The sequence below is a fragment of the Hyperoodon ampullatus genome (assembly GCF_949752795.1).
Source record: "Hyperoodon ampullatus genome assembly, chromosome: 19".
Lineage (NCBI taxonomy): Eukaryota > Metazoa > Chordata > Mammalia > Artiodactyla > Ziphiidae > Hyperoodon > Hyperoodon ampullatus.
Window position 1 is genome coordinate 16,387,708 of NC_136932.1, and position 19,969 is coordinate 16,407,676.

General features: G+C 53.9%; 2 protein-coding genes across 3 annotated transcripts in view; both read left to right on the forward strand.

Moving 5' to 3' along the window:
• CYTH1 (cytohesin 1) overlaps positions 1-19,969 on the forward strand; it is a gene marked incomplete at its 3' end in the record, with an annotated part of 375,946 nt that overhangs the window by 132,159 nt on the left and 223,818 nt on the right. The window contains exon 2 of the mRNA XM_079724490.1: positions 1,112-1,136. The remainder of the gene's footprint in view (positions 1-1,111; positions 1,137-19,969) is intronic.
• Positions 7,219-11,124, forward strand: CANT1 (calcium activated nucleotidase 1; the record flags this gene model as incomplete). 2 transcript variants are annotated; one of them, XM_079726149.1, is made up of 3 exons in its annotated part: positions 7,219-7,858; positions 9,695-9,898; positions 10,754-11,124. In XM_079726149.1, the coding sequence occupies 3 exons, from the start codon at positions 7,228-7,230 to the stop codon at positions 11,122-11,124; spliced, it is 1,206 nt and encodes a 401-aa protein (XP_079582275.1). The 2 variants fall into 2 exon arrangements, with proteins under 2 accessions (XP_079582275.1, XP_079582274.1); XM_079726148.1 differs by having other exon boundaries at positions 7,228-7,893; positions 9,640-9,898.

Genomic DNA, 19,969 nt, shown 5'->3' on the forward strand with positions numbered 1-19,969 from the left:
CCTTTCCCCTCCTCCCAGCCTCCATCTGGCCTGGATGGGCACCATCCCTGGGACAGGCACCTCTTGCCCATCCTTGTCGCTTGGTGCCTTTCCCTTGCCCTCATGTCCCTAGGCTTGGCAGGCACCTATACCTGCGCTCACTCATCTGTCTGCCAGGCACATCTTTTCCCAGGCACCTGAGTGTCCCCCAGGAGACCAGTGTCCCTTAGCACTCTTGCTGCATTTTGCCTGCCTGTCTCGGGGTATGTGCTTGACATCTTTTCCTACCACGTTCTCAACAGATTGTAGGTTTGGGAGCGCGCATCTCCTGGTGTCGACTGAATCTTGCTGGCTCTTCAGTGTAAGGACCAAAACTTGACAAAAGCATGGGGTCACAGGGGGTCCATGAAAAGGAAGTCAGTGCTGCAGTCCTTCAGGAGCCGGGGGGTCTCTGCAGCCTCTCCCTCCTCTCCCTTTGAGGAGCTTGATTGAGAAAGATCTTCCTGGATTAGGCTGTGGTCCCTCCTCCAGCCCCCAGCCCCACCCCACAGGCCTCTCAGTGGAACAGCCCAGCCTGAGCCTGTGGGCATGGTGGGGCACCTCCCAGAGCAACCAGCCGCCTCCCCAGGGGGCCCCTCCCTGCCGGCCTCAATGAGCCCTCTATTCGGCCTGAAGGCACACTGACTGGCCAGCCCCTCCCTCTGCACTTGGTAGGGGCTGAGTCCTGAGAGTGTCTTGGGGAGAGGACTCAGGGGAAGTGTAGATTTGTTCAGGAGCTGTCACGAGGCCACTGTAGTGGTCTGGGGATAGGATTCTCTGTCTTCTCACTCTTTTTCTCATCCAAATTTCTCATCTACTCACTGAAGGCACTGACGTCACAGGGTGGTGGAGGAAATCCCGTGTGTTCAAGTATACTTTGTGCCACCATATGATCTGATCGTTTGATACCTTCTGTTAGCTGAAAGTCTCCTATCTTCCCCCTAAAGATGTTCACCGAATGTAGTTCACACCTTTTTTTCATAGCCCACAGCAGCGTCATAGACTTTAAGCCGTTGGTACTTGAGGGATTTTTTACATGCCAGTCTGACGGCACCCTGTGCGTGTGCCAGGCATTCCCGAGCCACAGAGGCAGGGAGGAGGGAATCGGTGCAGGAGGAGTGGCTGTGTCTACCCCACTCCCTGAATGTGGCCTTTGAGGTGAGCACTTGCAGGCTGCCGCAGACACACGCCCCTTTCATCTGAGTCTCAGGACTTCCCAGGCAGCAATGTGGCCATCCTCATGGCAGCTGTGTGGGGGGTAGGTGGATAAATGCCCTAGTGTTTTCTCCTGCAAAAACAAGAGTATCTCAGCTCTGGGAATGTGGTCCAGAGTCCTGAAATGGCTCTGCACTATGATAAGGAAGTTATTTCTCTATTGTTCAGATGTTTGTGGAATGGTACCTAGGACACTGAAAAAAAAAAAAAAAGACAGTGATTATTCTTTTCCCTCCAGTCACACTCTGGACTGTGGAGATTGCTGGAAAGATCTTATTAAATGCCAACATTAGGGGAATCTAAAACTTTCATGTTGATCTTTAAGGACTTTTATGTTGATTTTCCTTTTCATTAGACCAAGGTGATCAATTAGGAAAAAATAATCCTGATAATAGAGAAATCTGTTTGGGAAGACGTTTGGTTTTCTCTTTTTCTACACTTTTTTTTTTTTTGAATCCTACTTGTTTCTCTGTAGTAAGTCCAGTCATTAAGTGGAACTCACAGCTCCAGGTTCTGAAGCAGAGCCCAACTTCCATTCGTGCTCAGCCGGCAGAATGGGTCGTGGGGAATGAGGCCGGAGTCGGGCTCTAGATGGCAGTGTGCAGACGGGGCCAGACCGGATACAGCTACGGTTACTGGCGGTGTGAGAGTGAGGGTGAGGTTGGAGCCCACCCAGAAGGGCTCCAGGGGGTCCCAAGGGTTGAATGAGTCCCAGTGATGCTGGCCACTGAGAAAAGTGGGGGAGAAGATGGGTTCTTGCAGGTGCACCTCCACTGTGGAAGCAAGCCCTGATTCAGGTCGATCGTGGGGTGATGGTGTCCCCATATTTGTGGGCTCTCTGGGAAGCAACCCCAATGATGTGTGGTTTCGTTTTGGACCTCACTTCCAACCGGGCAGATAACTTTTGGCTAAAAATCCTCCAAGTATAACATTAACGATACAACTGAAGCTCATGCAGCCCTACTGTGATGGGATAACTGCAAACTGTGGATGATCCTGACACTGTGCCGCCTGCCCCAGAGACAGAGCCGTGTGTGAATGGCCCTGCCCCTTGGGAAAAGCTGGAGGTTCTTTCCCTGTCTCCCTCCTTGTGGTTGGCAGAATAATGCCCCCCCAAGGTGTCCACATCCTGACCCCCCAGAATCTACAAATATATCACGTGACGAAGGGAGATTAAGGTAGCAGATAGAATTAAGCTTGTTAACCGGCAATCTTTAAATGGGGAAATCATCCTGGATTATTCAGGTGGTCCCAGTGTAATCACAGGGTCTTTAAAAGTGGAAGAGGGAGACAGGAGAACTTCAGAGGGAAATGATGGCAGGAAGGCTAGAGAGATGCAATGCTGCCAGCTTTGAAGGTGGAGGAGGGGCCATGAGAAGCTGGAAAAGGCCAGGAAGCAGATTTCTCCACCAGCCCCTCAGGCAGGGACACAGCCCTTGATTTTAGTGAGACCCACGTCAGACTTCTGTCCTGCGAGACTGTAAAATAAGTTTGTGGTGTTGAAGCTGCTGAGTCTGCGGTGATTTGTTACAGCAGCAGCAGAAAACGAATTCGCTCCTCTTGGGTAGCGACTTCAAAACAAGACAGAGGGCTGAAAACTAAGTTATCTCGAAGTGTATTTAACTGGATTCAGTAAGCAGTTGTGAATGCCTGTTTGCAGAGAAAGAGAGGAGTCAGGGAAAGTGCAGAGTTAGGTAGCACCCAGAGTCAGCCCTGACCTCAGGAGTCCCTAAAGGACATATTGGACTACTGGGACCTTTTCCTTCCTCCCTGGTTTCCTTCTGCTGCCCACCCTGTCCAAATTTGAAATGGACTTTTCAAGTACAAAATAGTAAGCTTTGGCGAGTCCAAAACAGAAGAATGCCATAAATCAGGTCACATTCTCAAGGAGCTGAGACACATCATCCACATCCTTTGAGATGCTGTCTCACTGCGGCCTTGAAGCCCTTGGCCTCTGTCTTTGCAGCCCTGAAGTCAGTGATGTCGACGGGATTAGCTCTTGACTTTCTAACCAGGAAGTGCCCTTGGGCAGTGAGCAGAGCGGGAACTCTGAGGCCCGTCTGCTGTCTGGATGCCGCTGCGCTCTCACTCTCGGGGACCATTCAGATCAGAGACCGAGGCAGGGAAGGGAAGGCAGCTGCTCTGCAGGAGTGAGAGGCTGGGAGGAGAGTGGCCGCCACTCTGGGCGACAGGGAGCTGGGAGGGGCCTCCTGTCGCTTCCTGCCTCCCTAGATCCTGAAGGGGAGGAGTTTTGCCCTGGCAGCTGTGTTAAACCTGTTTGCCCTGCCACCTGTCACACCCGTGTTCCTAAAGGAAGCTACAGAAAGGCCCTCAGCTGTGTCCAGAGTTGCCGCCTGCTTTTGTCTAAGCCCTGCTAAGTCCAGTGGCGAAAGGCCCAAGGATGGCCCGTGGAGGTAGGGGTGTCGGAGCCTGTCCTCACTCTTAACCGTAACCAGACCTCGGAGGGGCTCCTGCTTCTGGGGTGGGGAGATGGCGTCACCCTGGACAGACATGCAGGAAGAGGTCGTACCACCTTCCTTGGGCCTGGGAACCCACTGGCAAGTGGACACACCCCAATGCCACACCTGGCTGTTTCAGGCCTGTTTTCTAAAGAAGGTTTGGTTCGACAGAAACCGGAAAAGCATGAGTGTCAGTGAGCCGTTCTTGATACCCACCCTAAAAAGAGGGGACCGGGAAGGAAATTCGGACTCGAGCCTCCTGGATGGTTGTTGCCCCTTGACAACCAGCGACTTCTTTCTGTGGATGTTGCAGTGGGGCTGGCGATGGAGAAGGAAGCCAGCAGGGGTGCAGTGCCCTGGGGTTTCTGAGCAGGAGAGGACTTGGCTGCAGGGCCCCTGAACAGGTGAGCCTGGCTGGTCAAAGAGCCTGTGACTTTTTACTGCAGCAACTTGGTTCCAGTTTCCCGGGTTATATAAAATCAGCCCATTATGCTGCACGTGGTGGGACTGACAAACTTCTTGTTACACTAAAGCTGACATTTAAACTGCTTAGTGTTTGGAGGCGCGTGGGCAGGGGGATAAGGGTCAGCCTGGCCCCCAAGAGCAGGCCTGTCGGTGGGTCATCTGCGGGGGCAGGGGGCAGACCCTGGCATGGACGGGAGAGTGAATGCTGTTCCAGAATGGTGAGGTGGGGAGGAACAGAGGTGTCACAGGGTCGGGGCGGGCTCTCCATTCATTTGTAGATTCATGGATTCACCGTTCATCCACTTTCAGTGTACCTGAGTGTAATCTGGAGATGGAGCGGTGACTCGGATAGGAGATTTGGACAAGTACAGACAGCAGGAAGGAACCCGAAGAGCAGGCGTGGCTGAACTGAGCCTGAGCAGCAGCAGGAAGCGCTCTGCCCGGACCAGGGCTGGGTGGCCGGCGGGCTCCACTGGCCCCTGGCTGCTGATGGTGGCCTCAGATTCTCTGCTGGGAGCGAGGGGGCAGGAGATGGGACAAGATCACTGGTGATAGGATAGTGACTCAGGAATGGGGAGAGAGTTGACCGGAGGCAGTGAGGACGCCACATCACAATCTTGTGACGCATCTTCACTGGCGGACACTGTGTGCACTGCACCTGCAGCTCTGTGACCAGGGGGCAGCTCGACCATCAGGGACTGATCCAGGGCCGTGGGCTTGGGTGTAACTAAGGTGGGGCTCAGGGGCAAGACGCTGAGGGGCTGCTCAGGAAGTGGGTGTATTTTTCACTCCTTCAGCACTGGATGCTGTGGGGTAGAGGGTGGGCGGGCACAGGGTGGGCAGGGAAGTCCTTCTGAGGAGGTGAAAGCGAGACAGCGAGGATCCAGGAGCCGGGGCGGGAGGACGGCAAGCCCTGTCTGGGGGACGAGGGCCGGCTGGGATGTCGGGACAGAAGGGAGGCTGGTGTGGCCTGTCACTGGGGAGGGTTGAAGGCTGGCAGGGGTCGTGTAAGTAGCGAGGGTTTGCTCACGAAGCAGGGAATGACGTGGCCAGAGGGACTGGCTTGAATAGCAGATGTCGCTGGCTGCAGGGCACCAGTGGCTGTCAGGGAGGGCAGTGGCAGCAGGGGCTGGAGGGCGGCCTGTGTGGTTGCGGTGAGAAGGGGCCATGAGAGCAGATGGGGAGGAGACGGGTGGCCAGATTGCTAGGGCCTGCTGGCGGAGCAGGTGCTGCGGAGGAGGGGAACCAAGGCTGTGCCTAGGCTTTTCGAGGTGGCGGTGGTTCATAACTTACTGTTGAAGTATGTTCAGGTGGAAAGTTCCATCTCCCAAGGTTTCGATGAAAGTTTTGACCAGGGCAACTGCAATTATGGCCCTCCTCCATCACCACCTCTATTCCTTGGGGGGAGGATTTGTGAGCGAATGCATGTTAGAAATCCAGGCAGAATTCTGACTAGGAGGTGAGATGCAGGAATTGAGAGCTCAGTGGTGACACTGGGCTGGACGTGGACACAGGGCAGCTTTGGCCTGGCTGTGCTTTTGAAGCCTGGGTTTGGCGAGACCAGAGGAGGGGCTGGGACTCCTGTTTCTCCCGCGGAGTCCTCAGCAACCAGCTTGCGGCTCCATGGCAACTTGGGGGGCTGCTTCCTGGGGGAGGAGGGAGCCCTCTTCCAGGAGGGGAGCTGGGAGCCAGTGCCCAGGGAAGGAGAGGAAGGCTCCGAGGCCGTTCTGCAGGGCCCCACGCGTCTTGCTTCCTCCTTAGAAGTCACTTTTCTGCACTTGACCCTGTGGCTGAAACCTAAGAATGTCCAGAAAGCAAGGGAAGGGGAAGGCCTGGTTTCCATGTGGACCTGTGGCCGTGATTTTCCATCCTAGGAGCAGGGCCGCATGCTCTGCATTTTGGGGGCAAAGGGTGGGGGGTGGCACAGAGCCTCCAGATCCCCGTGAGTCCCCACACCCTTCCCAGCTGCTGCCTGGTGGAGGGAGGAGCATCTGCACGGAAAGTCACACCGTTGGTTGTTTTGGGGGCCAAGGCAGAAATGTTCCATGGCCCGAGGGAAGTTTCTCAGGCTGAGACCTACTGAGTTACAGCTGGAGGCCGAGACTGAGAGCGGCCGAGGGCTGGCGTTGGGCTGATTCTGCCCTGGAGACAGCGCCGGCCTGGTGCCGCTGTGGCCTCGCTGAGCTGCGTGGTCTGTGCTGAGGACAAGAGCTGCTGTTCCTGGCCGCTACAACCAGCTCTCGAGCTGTGCCTCGAGCTGCGCCCAGGGAATGGGCCGTGGCGAGCCACGCTGTCCTTGGAGCTGACACGCTGGGCTCCAGGCGGCGAGGGCCCATCAGGCTCTGGTCTCTCAGCCATTTGCATGACAGAAAGACGCCAGGGGACGGAGGTTGCCAAAACCAGAACTATTTTTGTTTGGATTGAATGTGTTTTATACTTACATTTGAATATTACAGAAACCTAACCCAGGAGGAAGTAAAAGCTCACTCACTCAGTGAGCGCGCGTCTGCACTGTGCACTGTTCTAGGAGTTGGGGACACAGGTGAACAAACTGGTAACTATAACATGATGTCAGGTGGTGACAGATGCCAAGGAAGGGGATGGAGGGTGCCGCCGGGAGCAGAGCCGTCAGGGAGGGCTTCTCGGCTGAGGTGACCTTGGATTAAAATACAGACCTGTACTCTCTCTGTTCCCCTGTCCTGACTGACCCCCACCCCACCCCCCAGCACGTGCTGCCCCTCCCGCAAGATTGCAAAGCACAGAACCTTCTACCGGAACCTTCTCTCACCGAGCTTTCTGTCTTGCCAGCTGGGATAGAGGAGATGGAATAACATTGCTTTAGGAAGACCTTTCTTCTTGCGGAATAAGAGTAAACACAGGTACTGCAAAAGTTGGGGTTTACTTAAGCCAAGGAAGTAGTAATGGCACAGAGTCGCGGCAGTGCTGTTTACCCTGGTTGAGGCGGCCTCAGACCGTGTGCCCTCACATAAGTGGGAAGCGCTGTGCCTGGCAGGTCGCTGACCTCTCTCCTTTCCCCCTGGGTTGCAGGTCCCGCCTGCCCTTCAGTCTGATGCCCGTCCAGCCCTCCGACCCCCTGGAATGGAATGAGTCTATGCACTCCCTCCGGATCAGCGTGGGGGGCCTTCCCGTGCTGGCGTCCATGACCAAGGCCGCAGACCCCCGCTTCCGCCCCCGCTGGAAGGTGATCCTGCCGTCCTTCGTGGGTGCTGCCGTCCTCTGGCTGCTCTACGCCCACCGCCCTCCTCCTGGCCGGCCCCCCGTGCCCAATGCCCACAACTGGAGGCTCGGCCAGGCATCCGCTGACCGGTACAACGACACCTACCCGCTATCAGCCCCCCAGAGGACACCGGGCGGGACTCGGTACAGAATCGCTGTCATCGCCGACCTGGACACGGAGTCAAGGGCCCAAGAGGAGAACACCTGGGTCAGTTACCTGAAGAAGGGCTATCTGACCCTGTCAGACAGTGGGGACAGGGTGGCCGTGGAGTGGGACCAAGGCCGTGAGGTCCTGGAGTCCCACCTGGCGGAAAAGGGGCGGGGCATGGAGCTGTCGGATCTGATTGTCTTCAATGGGAAGCTCTACTCCGTGGATGACCGGACAGGCGTCGTCTACCAGATCGAAGGCTCCAAGGCCGTGCCCTGGGTCATCCTGTCCGATGGCGACGGAACCGTGGGGAAAGGTCAGTCGGGCCATCTGTCCCCTGGGCTCGTTGTGGTGCTAGAGGACAGGTCCTGGGTCACCCTCAGCTGGCTTGGTTTGCACACCTGTGCAGTGAAGCAGTCACGGGTCCAGAGGGAGGGGACGTCAGGGAGATCTAGTCTCCTCCCTGCCTCTGACCTGCAGCCCCAAGAGCGTGAGCAGAAGCCTCCGAGACCTCAGACCAAAGCTGTGTCCAGGAGTGCGAGCTTCTGCTGGGGGCCTGCGGGGGAGGCGGGGCCTCTCCAGGAGGATGGCTGGGCTCCACCGCTGCTGCTCTCACGGCCCCCAGGAACCAGCCCCTTTTCTGTGTCCTAAACGGCATCTTGAGAGCACGCTGGGACTGCACCCTCCACATGCCTCACCTTTAAAGCCGGGGCATCAGATTTTCTCATTTTGAACCAAGACTTTATTAAAAAGCAAACGTCTCCTTTCTGAAAACCCAGCAGAAGGAAGGTCTGTGTGAGCAGCAGTGGCCGCCCCCCACCCCTTGAGTGGAATCTGACCTCTGGCATGGGCTGTGCCCCACGGCTCTGCTGTTTGCCAGCAGGTGGATAGGAGAGCTGTGAGAGGGAGCCTGCATGCCCAGAGCCTTCGGACAGGGCAGCAGGAGAGTTGACACCAACTTCTGCGCGTGCCTGTGCCCTCGGGTGGGTCCGCACCTTCTAGAAAGCCAAACTCCACGGCAGGCGCCTGAGGTCAAAGGAGGAATCGCATTAACTCACTGGGCCCGCTGCCAGGCCCTCCCGCTGCCCCTCTTCCTCCCCCTCTCCTGGTGATAAAAACCTCTCCCGAGTTTGCCCAAGGCTGGGCAGGTTGGCAGGACTATCTCAGCCACCGTTTTATTGAAAACATTGGTTGTCCGCTTCCTGCCTCAGGCTGTCAGGGCGCGTAGGGCACCATCCAGTAGTTCTGTTTGCCCCTTGGATTGGGAGGAAAACAGGATAAAGGGAGCTCAGGGTTGCCCTGTGGTCCGTCATCCAGAGCCACCTGCAGAGAAGCATCTTGCAGGGAGGGTTGCAGCCCCAGCTCCTCGGGCTGGCAGGAAATTTGCAAAACATTTGGGAAGCAAGCACAATTTAGAGCACGGTGTAGGAACAGGTGAGAATATGCTAGAAGAACAAAGCACCCACACAGCCTTCAAAACTAAGCTCATAGTAAGTAAATCTGTCTAAGAAAACACACACTGTTTGGCGTGGCTACCGTGAGCCCCCACGCCAAGCCCCACTTAGCTCTGGGCGCTGGCACATAGTTGACTCAGGGATATGTCAGGTGTGGCCTCAAGGACTGCAGGCACGTTCTGAGGCACGTGTGACTGAGACTTCCCTACACTTTCCTAGGATCGGGCGTAGTCTGAGTCGGAGCTGACAGCTCGAGAAACAGGGAGCTTGGGGTCCGCGGAGATTTGTGAGTGGAGGGTGGGCCTTTCTGGCTGTGCACGGCGCAGGAGGGTTCCCGTGGATTGTGAGGCAGGTGGTCCCAGCGGGGTTTCTGGGGTGAGTTTGGGAGGAAGATGCGGGGGCTCCAGAGGGCCAGGAGAGAGAAGGGGGAGGCAGCAGGCAGAGGTGGTGCCTGTCTGCGCCCCGTGAACGCCGTGGGGTCAGCGCTAAGGAGAGGATCCCAACCGCCTCCCCTCTGGGGTGGAGCTCCCAGCAGGCTGGCCTGGCCTCTGCTCTCTTGTCGCCGCCCCGAGGGACCTCTGACACCCAAGGCTGCGGACCCAGAGGGCTCTCTGCTCTTGCCTGACCAGACACACGGAGCCAGGCCAGCAGAGGGCTGGCCGTCGCCTCAGGCCCGCCCCCTGTCTCCCTGTCCCCAGGCTTCAAAGCCGAGTGGCTGGCTGTGAAGGACGAGCATCTGTATGTGGGCGGCCTGGGCAAGGAATGGACCACCGCCACGGGGGAGGTGCTGAACGAGAACCCGGAGTGGGTGAAGGTGGTGGGCTGCAGGGGCAGCGTGGACCACGAGAACTGGGTGTCCAGCTACAACGCCCTGCGGGCTGCTGCTGGGATCCGGCCGCCAGGTGAGAGCCAGGCCCGCAGGCGGGCGCTGCGCAGATGGGTGGCTGCGAGCATGCGGGCTCCACGTGTTGCTTGCCGAGCATGGGCTTCGCTTCTTGCTTGTTTGACGATTCGGCTGTCTCTGACAGTTGCTCCCACCAGGCCACTGGGTTCAGGGGCCAATGAGACATTTCTTCTCTCACCCCAACTCACCCAGACAGACGGCCCGGCAGGCTCAGACAGCAGCCCCGTCTACAGCGTCCTCCCAGCCACCACCCTGGGGTCAGGCCTCGCATGTGACGTGGTGGGAGCAGGTGCACAGAGCTTTGCTTCTTTGCCCCCATTTTCAAGAGTTACGGTTTGTAGTGGGGAATGGCGGTGCTTAGAGCAGCCTGGTCACCTCTAGGCCTGGGGCATGTGACTGAGGACATGGCTTCACGCCCAGATAGGCTCACTTCCCATACTTTTCTGCTTCGAGGCAGCCTCTCCCCACCCGCCCTGATCCATCTTCACAGATCGGACCTGCGTGTTCCTCATGCCTCTTCCCCTGGCGCTCTCCTTTGTGCCACTTGAGTAGCACCAAGGAGGCGAAATACAGACAGACCTCGCAGCCACGGCTACTTGGCAGCGCTGGGGAAGCTGGCGAGGAAGGGTGGCCAGAGAGTGGCGCAGCAGAGACTCAGCGCAGCCCCGTGGGCTCTGTGCTGCTGTCCCGGGCTCAGTCACTCTGGACAAGTGGGGACAAAAGCACATGGAAACCTAAAGAAAAGATGACGGTGATGCTGCTCCGGCGCCGGGCCTCTCGCGGGTCTGCGTGCAGAGGCGAGGCCGCCCTGGCTCTGGGGAGGGCGGGCGCTGACCGGTCTGTGTGTCCCCAGGCTACCTCATCCACGAGTCTGCCTGCTGGAGCGACACACTGCAGCGCTGGTTCTTCCTGCCGCGCCGCTCCAGCCACGAGCGCTACAGCGAGAAGGAGGACGAGCGCAGGGGCACCAACCTGCTGCTGAGTGCCGCCCAGGACTTCGGCGACATCTCTGTCCGGCACGTGGGGGAGGTGGTCCCCACGCACGGCTTCTCCTCCTTCAAGTTCATCCCCAACACCGATGACCAGATCATCGTGGCCCTCAAGTCCGAGGAGGACAGCGGCCAGATCGCCACCTATATCATGGCCTTCACGCTCGACGGACGTTTCCTCCTGCCTGAGACCAAGATCGGGAGTGTGAAGTATGAGGGCATAGAGTTCATTTAAACTGGGAAAAATCAAGACGATGAGCAAGGCTGGGGGGTGGACGGTTTTAAGCTACGTCAGGACTCAAATTTTATAAAAACCCGAGGACTGCACTTTTATTGTGATGTTTAGTTTTGCTTTTTTTTTTTTTTTTCTTTTTTCCTCGGAACTCTGAGGTGTATGCCTGGTTTAGAGATTTCCAGAATTGGGAGCTCAGTCCCAGCCTGAGATGTGGCTTCTCAGAGGGGAAGGGTTGGGGGTCCTGGGACTGCAGGCCGGACATTTCCCTGCACTGCCATCTGGTGGTGTAAGCTAGTCATTGCAGGCATCTTAATTTGGGGCCCATCCTCTGATTCAGCCCTTTCTTCCATCTGACCTACCTTTCTTTTCTCTCCATTTCTTCTTTTGTTCAATAAATATTTCTTGAGCTCCTACTGTGTGTCAAGCACTGTGCCCCCTCTGGGAACACAGCAGTGAGTCTGAAGCAGGCCTGCCAGTTAGGTGCTCCTGGGCCATCTCCTTTTCCTTCCTCGTGAGCCTCGGGCATTAAACCCACCCCTCCAGACCCCTGGAAAAGAACCTGGTTACGATACAGGACATCACAGGGCTGTGAGAGCGAGGGCAGGCTGCCGGGAACGCTGCAGGTGCCCAAAGTGCTGCAAGAGGGGACGCAGGCCCACCGTCTGCCCCGTCATCAAACTTCTCCATTCAAGTGACCGACCCCGTTTTCTGCCTTCAGGAAAATTCTGCAGTGGTGTAGCACTTTGAAGTTTTCATTATTAACTTATATTAATTAAAGTAATTTCCTTTCTTATAAAATGGAATTGGCAAATCTTATCAGAACAAAGTCTTGTAGTTAACAAATTCATTCCCAGCAGTGAAGGAAATGGTAATTAAGCAATTACAGTTGGTCAAGTTTTCAACCGTTTCTAAGTCCTTGGTCAAAGGATACAAAGATAAGGATAAGGATACATTGCTGTTTCTAGCAATTATCAGAAATTGCCATTCCTTTAAAGACTTCCATGAATGACTTGAATTTGTATTTCCTGAGTCAAGTGGGGCCCTGGGTTCTGGTGAGCCTACACCCTGCCCCAGGCACTGGGGCTCCCTTACCCTGGAGGCTGTGGACGAGGCCTGCCTGGCCCTGTGGTTTCTGTCCTAGCCTTTTATTTCTCCTCAGCCTCCTCTTCCTGGAAACTCTTCACAGAAACCTTGGTGTGTCTCAGTACCTGTGGCCTCTTCTCCACGCTCCAGGGTAAAGGCGGAGGATTTGGGACAGAGGTCAGCCAGAACCAGAGCCTAGAAGGGCCGTTGCCATCAGCCCACGGTGCCCCCTCACCCAGAAGCTACCTCACCCCTCAGGAGAATGTAGGGTTCGTGATGGCCGGGAAGGGCCGTGTTTTAGGCTCTGGCTGTTACTGTGTGGACCCCCTGTCTCACAGACTTTTCCCGCTTTGAAACTTTAATACAGATGCTTGGAGGAGACCCAGGAAGGATCCCTCATTCTTGTGCTGGTTGTCTGTTTCTTCCACTGTAAAACAAACACCAAAAGAACAGAAAACAAACCTTTGAACGTGACATGTTTCTCTGGAACTCAGCTCCCACTGGACACAGTCTGAAGGCCCAAGTCTTTTCTGACTTTGCCTAGCTGGGCTCCCTGACACACCTCCTTGATAAACATCCATGAATGACATCAGGGCTGTGTGATATTAAAAATACAAAGATGGAATTAGAGGACTGGAGACAGTCACTGAGTTGAGATCCAAGACTCAGGTGCCCAGAAGCACCATTTTCACACAGTGATTTTCAAATATTTTAAAGCTAGCCTTTCCCCCCTGTATTTGCTGCTGTAAGCATAATGATTGTGTTCCTTCCTACTGGAGCCATTGTTTTGCAAACAATAAAATGTATTCTCTTTGTCTCCTGGTCTGTGTTGTCTTTTGGCGCTGCCCCAGGGGATATGAGAGCTGATTCACACAGGGGCTCAGTGAAGGGTGCGCTCCCTGTGGGGGTGAAGAGGGGTTCCTGGCAAGGAACAAGCCAGAAGCCTTCTTGACACAGGACGGCTGATGTGCTGTGGGAGTTCACAGGATAGGGACCCATGGACCTTTGCAGACGAGGAGACTTTGGAAACTGAATCATCCAGTCCAACTTTTCCCCAAGTCTGAAGATGCTCTTTTGGTCAGAGTGGTTAAGAATATAGGCTCCGGGACTTCCCCGGTGGTCCAGTGCTTAAGACTTTACGCTCCCAATGCAGGGGGCCCAGGTTCGATCCCTGGTCAGGGAACTAGATCCCACATAATGCAACTAAGATCCTGCACGCAGCAACAAAGATGCCGCGTGCCGCAACTAAGACCCGTCACAGCCAAAGAAATGAATAAATACTAAAAAAAAAAAAAAGAATATAGGCTCTGAGCCTACTCTCGCCTTCTGAAATGGCCCACACTCTGTCTGTGGAGTGTGTTTCTGAATAAATCCACTTCTAACCTAAAGAAACAATATATAGGGCTTCCCTGGCGGTGCAGTGGTTGAGAGTCCACCCGCCGATGTAGGGGACACGGGTTCGTGCCCCGGTCCGGGAAGATCCCACATGCTGTGGAGCGGCTGGGCCCGTGAGCCATGGCCACTGAGCCTGCGCGTCCGGAGCCTGCGCGTCCGGAGCCTGTGCTCCGCAACGGGAGAGGCCACAACAGTGAGAGGCCCGCGTACCGCAAAAACACACACACACACACACACACACACACACACACAAATAAGCAAAGAAACCCTTAGCAAACTAGAAATAAAAGGAACTTCTTTAAGCTGGTAAATGTCATCTGTGAAAAACCTGCAGCTAACATCATACTTCATGGTGAGAGACTTTCCGTCGAAGGCTGGGAACAAGGCAAGAAAGTCAGCTTTCACCACTTTTTTCCCCCACCACTTTTTATTTTAAAGTCATTTTAAACCACAAAGAAGTTGCCAAACTAGAATAGTGTTGCTGTGTTCCCTTCATGTAGTTTTGTCCAGTGACAGCCTCTCACATAACCACAGCTCAGTGATCAAACCAGGGAACTGGCATTGTGCTCATTACTTTCATTCACCCGCTGTCCTATGCAAGGTCCCAGACAGTGCAATTAGGCAAGAAAAAGAAAAGTCTTTAGATTGGAAAAGAAAGAGTAAAACAGGCTTTATTCACCTAGGACAAGATCAACTAGATAGGAAAACCCTAAGGACTCTTCAAAAAAGAACTAACAGCTGAGTATAGCAGAGCTGAAGGATACACAGTTCAAATACAGAAATTGATTTTGTTTCTGTGCAGCTGCAGTGAACAGTTGGAAATGGAAAAATTTTAAAACAGCGTCATTTATAATAGCACCGGAAAACATGAAATAGTTAGATATAAATCTAAAAAAATATGTGCAAGATCTATATGCTGAAACTATAAAACACTGATGAAAGATATCAAAGAAGACCCAAATAAATCAAAGAATAAGCTGTCTTCATGGGTGGAAAGACTCAAATTTTGAGGAAGGGAAACAAAGTTGAAGGACTGATACTATCTGACTTCGAGCCTTAATGTAAGGCTGTAAGTCATCAAAATGTATTAGTGCCATAAGAAGAACAGATATATAAAGTCAGGAGAACAGAAGAGAGTCCAGAAATAAACCCATATGTGTGTGGTCAATTGATTTTTGACAAAGGTGCCAGGGCAATTCAGTGGGAAAAAGATTGTCTTTCCATAAGTAGTGGTGGGACAACTCTATTCGATATGGAAATAAATGACTGAAACCCTCATCTCCTGCCATACACAAAATTAACTCACATTAGATAATAGACCTAAATATAAGAGCTAAAACTACAAAATTCTATACATTTCTATGCAGTAGAAAATCTTTGTGAGTTTAGGTTAAGCAAAGATTTCTTAGATGTGACACCAAAAGTATGGAAAATGGAGCTTTTTCCAAACTCAAAATCTTTGCTTTTCAGAAGATACTGTTAAGGAAATGAAAAGGCAAGTTCTTCATTCCAAACAATTTGCAAGTCGTGTATCCGCTAAAGGACTCGTAGGCAGAATATATAAAGAATTTATACGACTCAGTGATAAGACAACCCAATTTAAAATGTGTCTAAGATTTAAATAGACACTTCACCTCACCAAAGAGGAGACATAAATGACAAATAAGCATGTGAAAAGATGCTCCACATCATGAGTCATTAAAACCACAGAAAGATTCCACTACACACCCACCAGAATGGATAAAACTGAAAAGACTGGCAATACCAAGTAGTGGTAAGGATTTAAAGCTACCGGAACCATCATAGAAATTGCCAGTAGGGTTGTAAAATGGTTCAGCCACATTGGAAAACAGTTCGACAGTTTCTGAAAAAGTTAAACATACACCTACCATACGACCCAGTAATCTTATCCCTACACAAAAGAAATAAAAACTTATGTTCACACAAGGACTTGTCTCCAAATGTTCCTAACAGTTTTATTTGTAATACAGGAGTCCCGCCTTTATCCACAGGGGATACTCTCCGACATCCCAGTGGATGCCTGAAACTGTGGGTAGTATCAAACCCCATATATACTGTCTTTTCCTATACATACCTACCTATGATGAAGTTTAATTTATAAATTAGGCACAGTAAGAGAATATCCGAGCTGCCAGCATACTACTCTTGTGCTTTGGGACCATTATTAAGTAAAATAAGAGTTGCTTGAACACAAGCACTGTGAGATCTGGACGGTCGATCTGATAACGACAACGGCTACTAACTAACAGGTGGGGTACGCTGGATGAAGGAATGATGCACGTCCCAGGTGGTATGGCGCAAGATTTCATCACGCTCCTCAGAACAGTGCACAATTTAAAACTCACGAATTGTTCATTTCTGGAATTTTCCATGTAATATTTTTGGACTGTATTTACCACGGATAACTGAAACTGCAGAAAGCAAAGCCTCGGATAAGGGGGCGGTGGGGAGGGTGAGTGTAGTCCAAAACTGGGAGTGACCCAAATGTCCATCAATGCATAAGTGCAGAAACAGATTGAGGTCTGTCCACACAGTGGGCTACTACTCGTGAGAAAAGAACCAATTACTGATATTCTCAGTGACGTCTCAAAAGCATGTGCTAAGTTAAAGGTTATATACTGTGTATTTCCATTTATATGAAGTTCTAGAACATGCAGAGCTGCAGTGGCAGTAAGCAGATCCCCGGTTGCCAGGGTTGGGGGCTGGCAGAGGGGATTGTCAGCAAAGGCATAAGAGAACATTTGGGGGTGATGAGAATGTTTTCTATATTATGACTGTCATGGTTACCATCTGTATACATTTGGCAAAACTCATTAAATCGATGCACTTTATTGTGTGTAAATTATTAGATCTCAAGCCAATTTTTTTTTCTATAAATTTATTTATTTATTTCTGGCTGCGTTGGGTCTTCGTTGTTGCGTGCGGGCTTCTCTAGTTGCGGTGAGCGGGGGCTACTCCTCGCTGCGGTGCACAGGCCTCTAATTGCGACGGCCCCTCTCGCCGCGAAGCACAGGCTCCAGGCGCGCGGGCTTCAGCAGCTGCAGCACACAGGCTCAGTAGTTGTGGCTCACGGGCTCCAGAGTGCAGGCCCAGTAGCTGTGGCGCATGGGCCCCGCTGCTCCGCGGCATGGAGGATCCTCCCGGACCAGGGACCGAATGAACCCGTGTTGCCTGTGTTGGCAGGGGGACTCCCAACCACTGCACCCACAGGGAAGTCCCTCAAGCCAGTTTTTTAAAAAAGAAAGAAAAGTGTGGGTTGGAATCCCAGCTGTCCCACTCCCAGCTGTGTAAGTGGTTGGGTTTCCCCTCTCTGCACTTCCGTTTTCTCATCTATTAAAGAGTTAATAAGAGCAGCTACTTCCCGTGGAGGTTGGGAGTATTGAATGGGTCCTGTCAAAAGCTGACAGCAGTGCCGGCTTCCTCGACGTTAGCGTTACAGGCAGCGTTCCGTGTTTGGTGGGGGGCGGGAGAGGAGGCACAAAGAGTGTCTTACAGGCGTCGTAAGGGTTCTGGTCTCAGACAGCCCCCAGCACTCTCGCCACCATGTCTCTCGGCTGTGGCTTCCTGCTTCCTGCTTACAACACTCTCACCACTGGCCCGATTGTCCACAGTGTCGGGGCTTTCAGCTGGTCTCCTTATCAGAGCTGAGCCACTCCTCTCTGGAGCAGATGGCCTCAGTTCCCGTTCTCGTTCCCTTTGTGGTCCTAAGGCTGGAGAGACCCTGAGAGCCGGAGGGGAACAGACACCCGTGCTTTGATTCCATGTCTGGGCCTCAGTCTGACATTTTACCACCTGCACACAAAGGACTTTCCAGCAGGAAAGGACTCAGGGAATAAAGATTCGGCAACTTGGGTTTTTCGACGTTGCCACCAGTACCTCCCAAAGGACTTCCTATGCACTCCTGACCTAGACTGGCCAGTTACTGCTGCAAGTACCGATGGACGCTAGAAGTGACAGTGCTGGGGTTTCTGTGTCAGCCAGCACTGAGGCTCCTTCTGCTGGATGGCATGTTAAAACTCCCCTGTCTCTTCTGCCACTTACGTTTCTACTGCTCTCCCCACTGATCTTTACGGTTCCTTTGGAGGGGATTAGATGAGCCGGTAGCCCCCTCAGACCTCACGTCTAGGGCAAATAGTCATTGAATGGTTGACCTGGGGGCTCACTCTCTTGGACGCAGGTCTGCCAGGGAAACTCTGTCTCCCCCAGTAGTTCTCAACACCAGCTGCACATGGGAACCACCTGCAAGGCTTTAATGCCAATGCCTGTCCCCACCCCAGAGATTGTGATTTAATGCGTCTGGGCCTTGGGAGTTTGTGAAACTCCTGGGTGATTCTCATGTGCCGACCAGGTCGACAGCCACTGGGTTAGAGAGACCTGGGGACATTCCAAGGGGACAACTCTTGTCCAGAACCTGGGATGCAAGTGACAGAAATAGAAGAGATCGATTGCCTCATTTAACCTTGAAGCCAGGGCTTGGCCTTGACTTCAGGCCAGCTGGACGCAGGTGCTCAAGCCGTAGCATCAGGACCGAGGTTCCTCCATCTCTCAGCTCTTCCCTCACCTGCATCCTCAGCTGGACTTCCCTCAAGGCACAGTCTGGGGCACCACGGACATCAGCATCTCCAGGCTGCCTGCTCCCTGCAGGGTCCCGTTCCAGGAGCCTGAAGCTGACTCCCTGGGCCGGCTGGGATCATGGCGCCTCCCCGACACCATCTGTCTCCCACCCGCCAGGCCCAGGTCAGCCCCAGAGGAGTCACACAACCTGAGGGTGAGACGGGGGTGCCTCCCCAGGGGAAAATCGAGGTGCTGGCTCTCTGTCAGAGGAAAGGCAAGGGAGTGGGCGTGAGGCGGGCAGGACAATTTATGTCCACTCCAGAGGTTCCGCCCCCACCCCAGCAGGGTGCAACATTCAGGTCAGGCTTGTCAAGTGCTTAGAGCAGAGTGAGCAGCCCCCTGGGCGGTGTCGCCTCTGCTGGCAGTGTGTGAGACCCAGGAAATGGTTCAGGGTGTGCGGTGAAAGAGCCCACAGTCCCCGGATGCACACCCTGCCTGTCCATGCCCACCCTCTGCTCTTCTGACCGCTGTCCGCTGCTGCTCCTCCTTCCCCTCCCCCAGCGCCGGGGCCTGGCACTGGTCCAGCTCGGAAGAGTATTGAAATTCAAATGTGGCTGTCAGCCGCCTTGCTCTGGTTACAAAATCAGCCAGACACTGCCGCCATGGGCCGCTGCCACCCCCACCGCCCCAGTTAGCACCGAGGGGGATCGGGGTGGTGCAGAAAGCCTTGGCGGCAGCCAACCCCAGAAGAAAACAGTGTCAGGTGGTTTCTAGAAATCGAAACTAGACTGAGCTTTCTGAAGCATTTCCTGAGACCAGCCTGACCACGCTCTGTACTGGAAGGGTTTTCTGGGTTGAAGATTGGTCTGCAGAGGGATCCTGCAGGTGGGAGGCTTTAGGACAGCCATCAGCAGTTGTCTCAGGCAGGTAAGCTTGTGCCTCTTGCTCTCAGGTGGGTGTCCCTCTCTCTATACCATGTAATCTCATGGGGGCCGTCTCCCTGCTTGTACCCAGATGGGGATCTGGTGCTTCTCCTGAATCCAGGGACCATCACTGCTGCTCCCATGTCCAAAGAGTCTCTGTGTACAGTTGGGCAGGTTGCTCACTGGCACACAAGGACACCAGCCCAAGGGGCAAGCAGGCTCGGAATTCAGCCAAGGTGCTCTCTCTGATCAGTGCTTTTCAGCCCAGGCTAAACCTGCCCCAAGGAAGAGCACCTTTTTCCAGTCTGCATAAGCTCTGTCCCACTTTCCAAATGAGTCAGGCCAAAATGGGTGGTCACGGCCACCTGAAGTACTGTGACATTTGCATACCACGTGCCAAGTGCCTAAATGGCCATTTGTCTGGGGCCTTGAGTTCCTGTTTCAGGATGAGCAAAGCTGGTGGCTGCCACTGTCTGGGGAGTGCAGAGGGTGACCAGCCATCCCCGTGTGCCTGGGACCGAGGGCATGTCCCAGGACACAGGAGTTCCCGTGCTAAAGCCGGGACAGGCCCCAATGCACTGGGCGGTTGGTCATGCTAGGCCCTTGGCCATCTGCTGAGGTCAGTGTAATGAAGGGAGGGCACCCCCACACACACACACCACCCACGGCTCCCCAGCTGTGTGAGCCGAGCCGGCTACCCCTCTGGGCTTCAGCCCTTCACTTGTAAGGTGGGGTCAACGGAGCATTGCTCAGGCTTGTGGTCAGGATCCCACGAGCCGGTGGTGTGAGCGGTCCTGGCCCAGGTATGTCGTTCAATGATGGTTAACAGGGCTTCGTGCCTGGGAGCCCCCGGGGGTCTGGTTAACGCA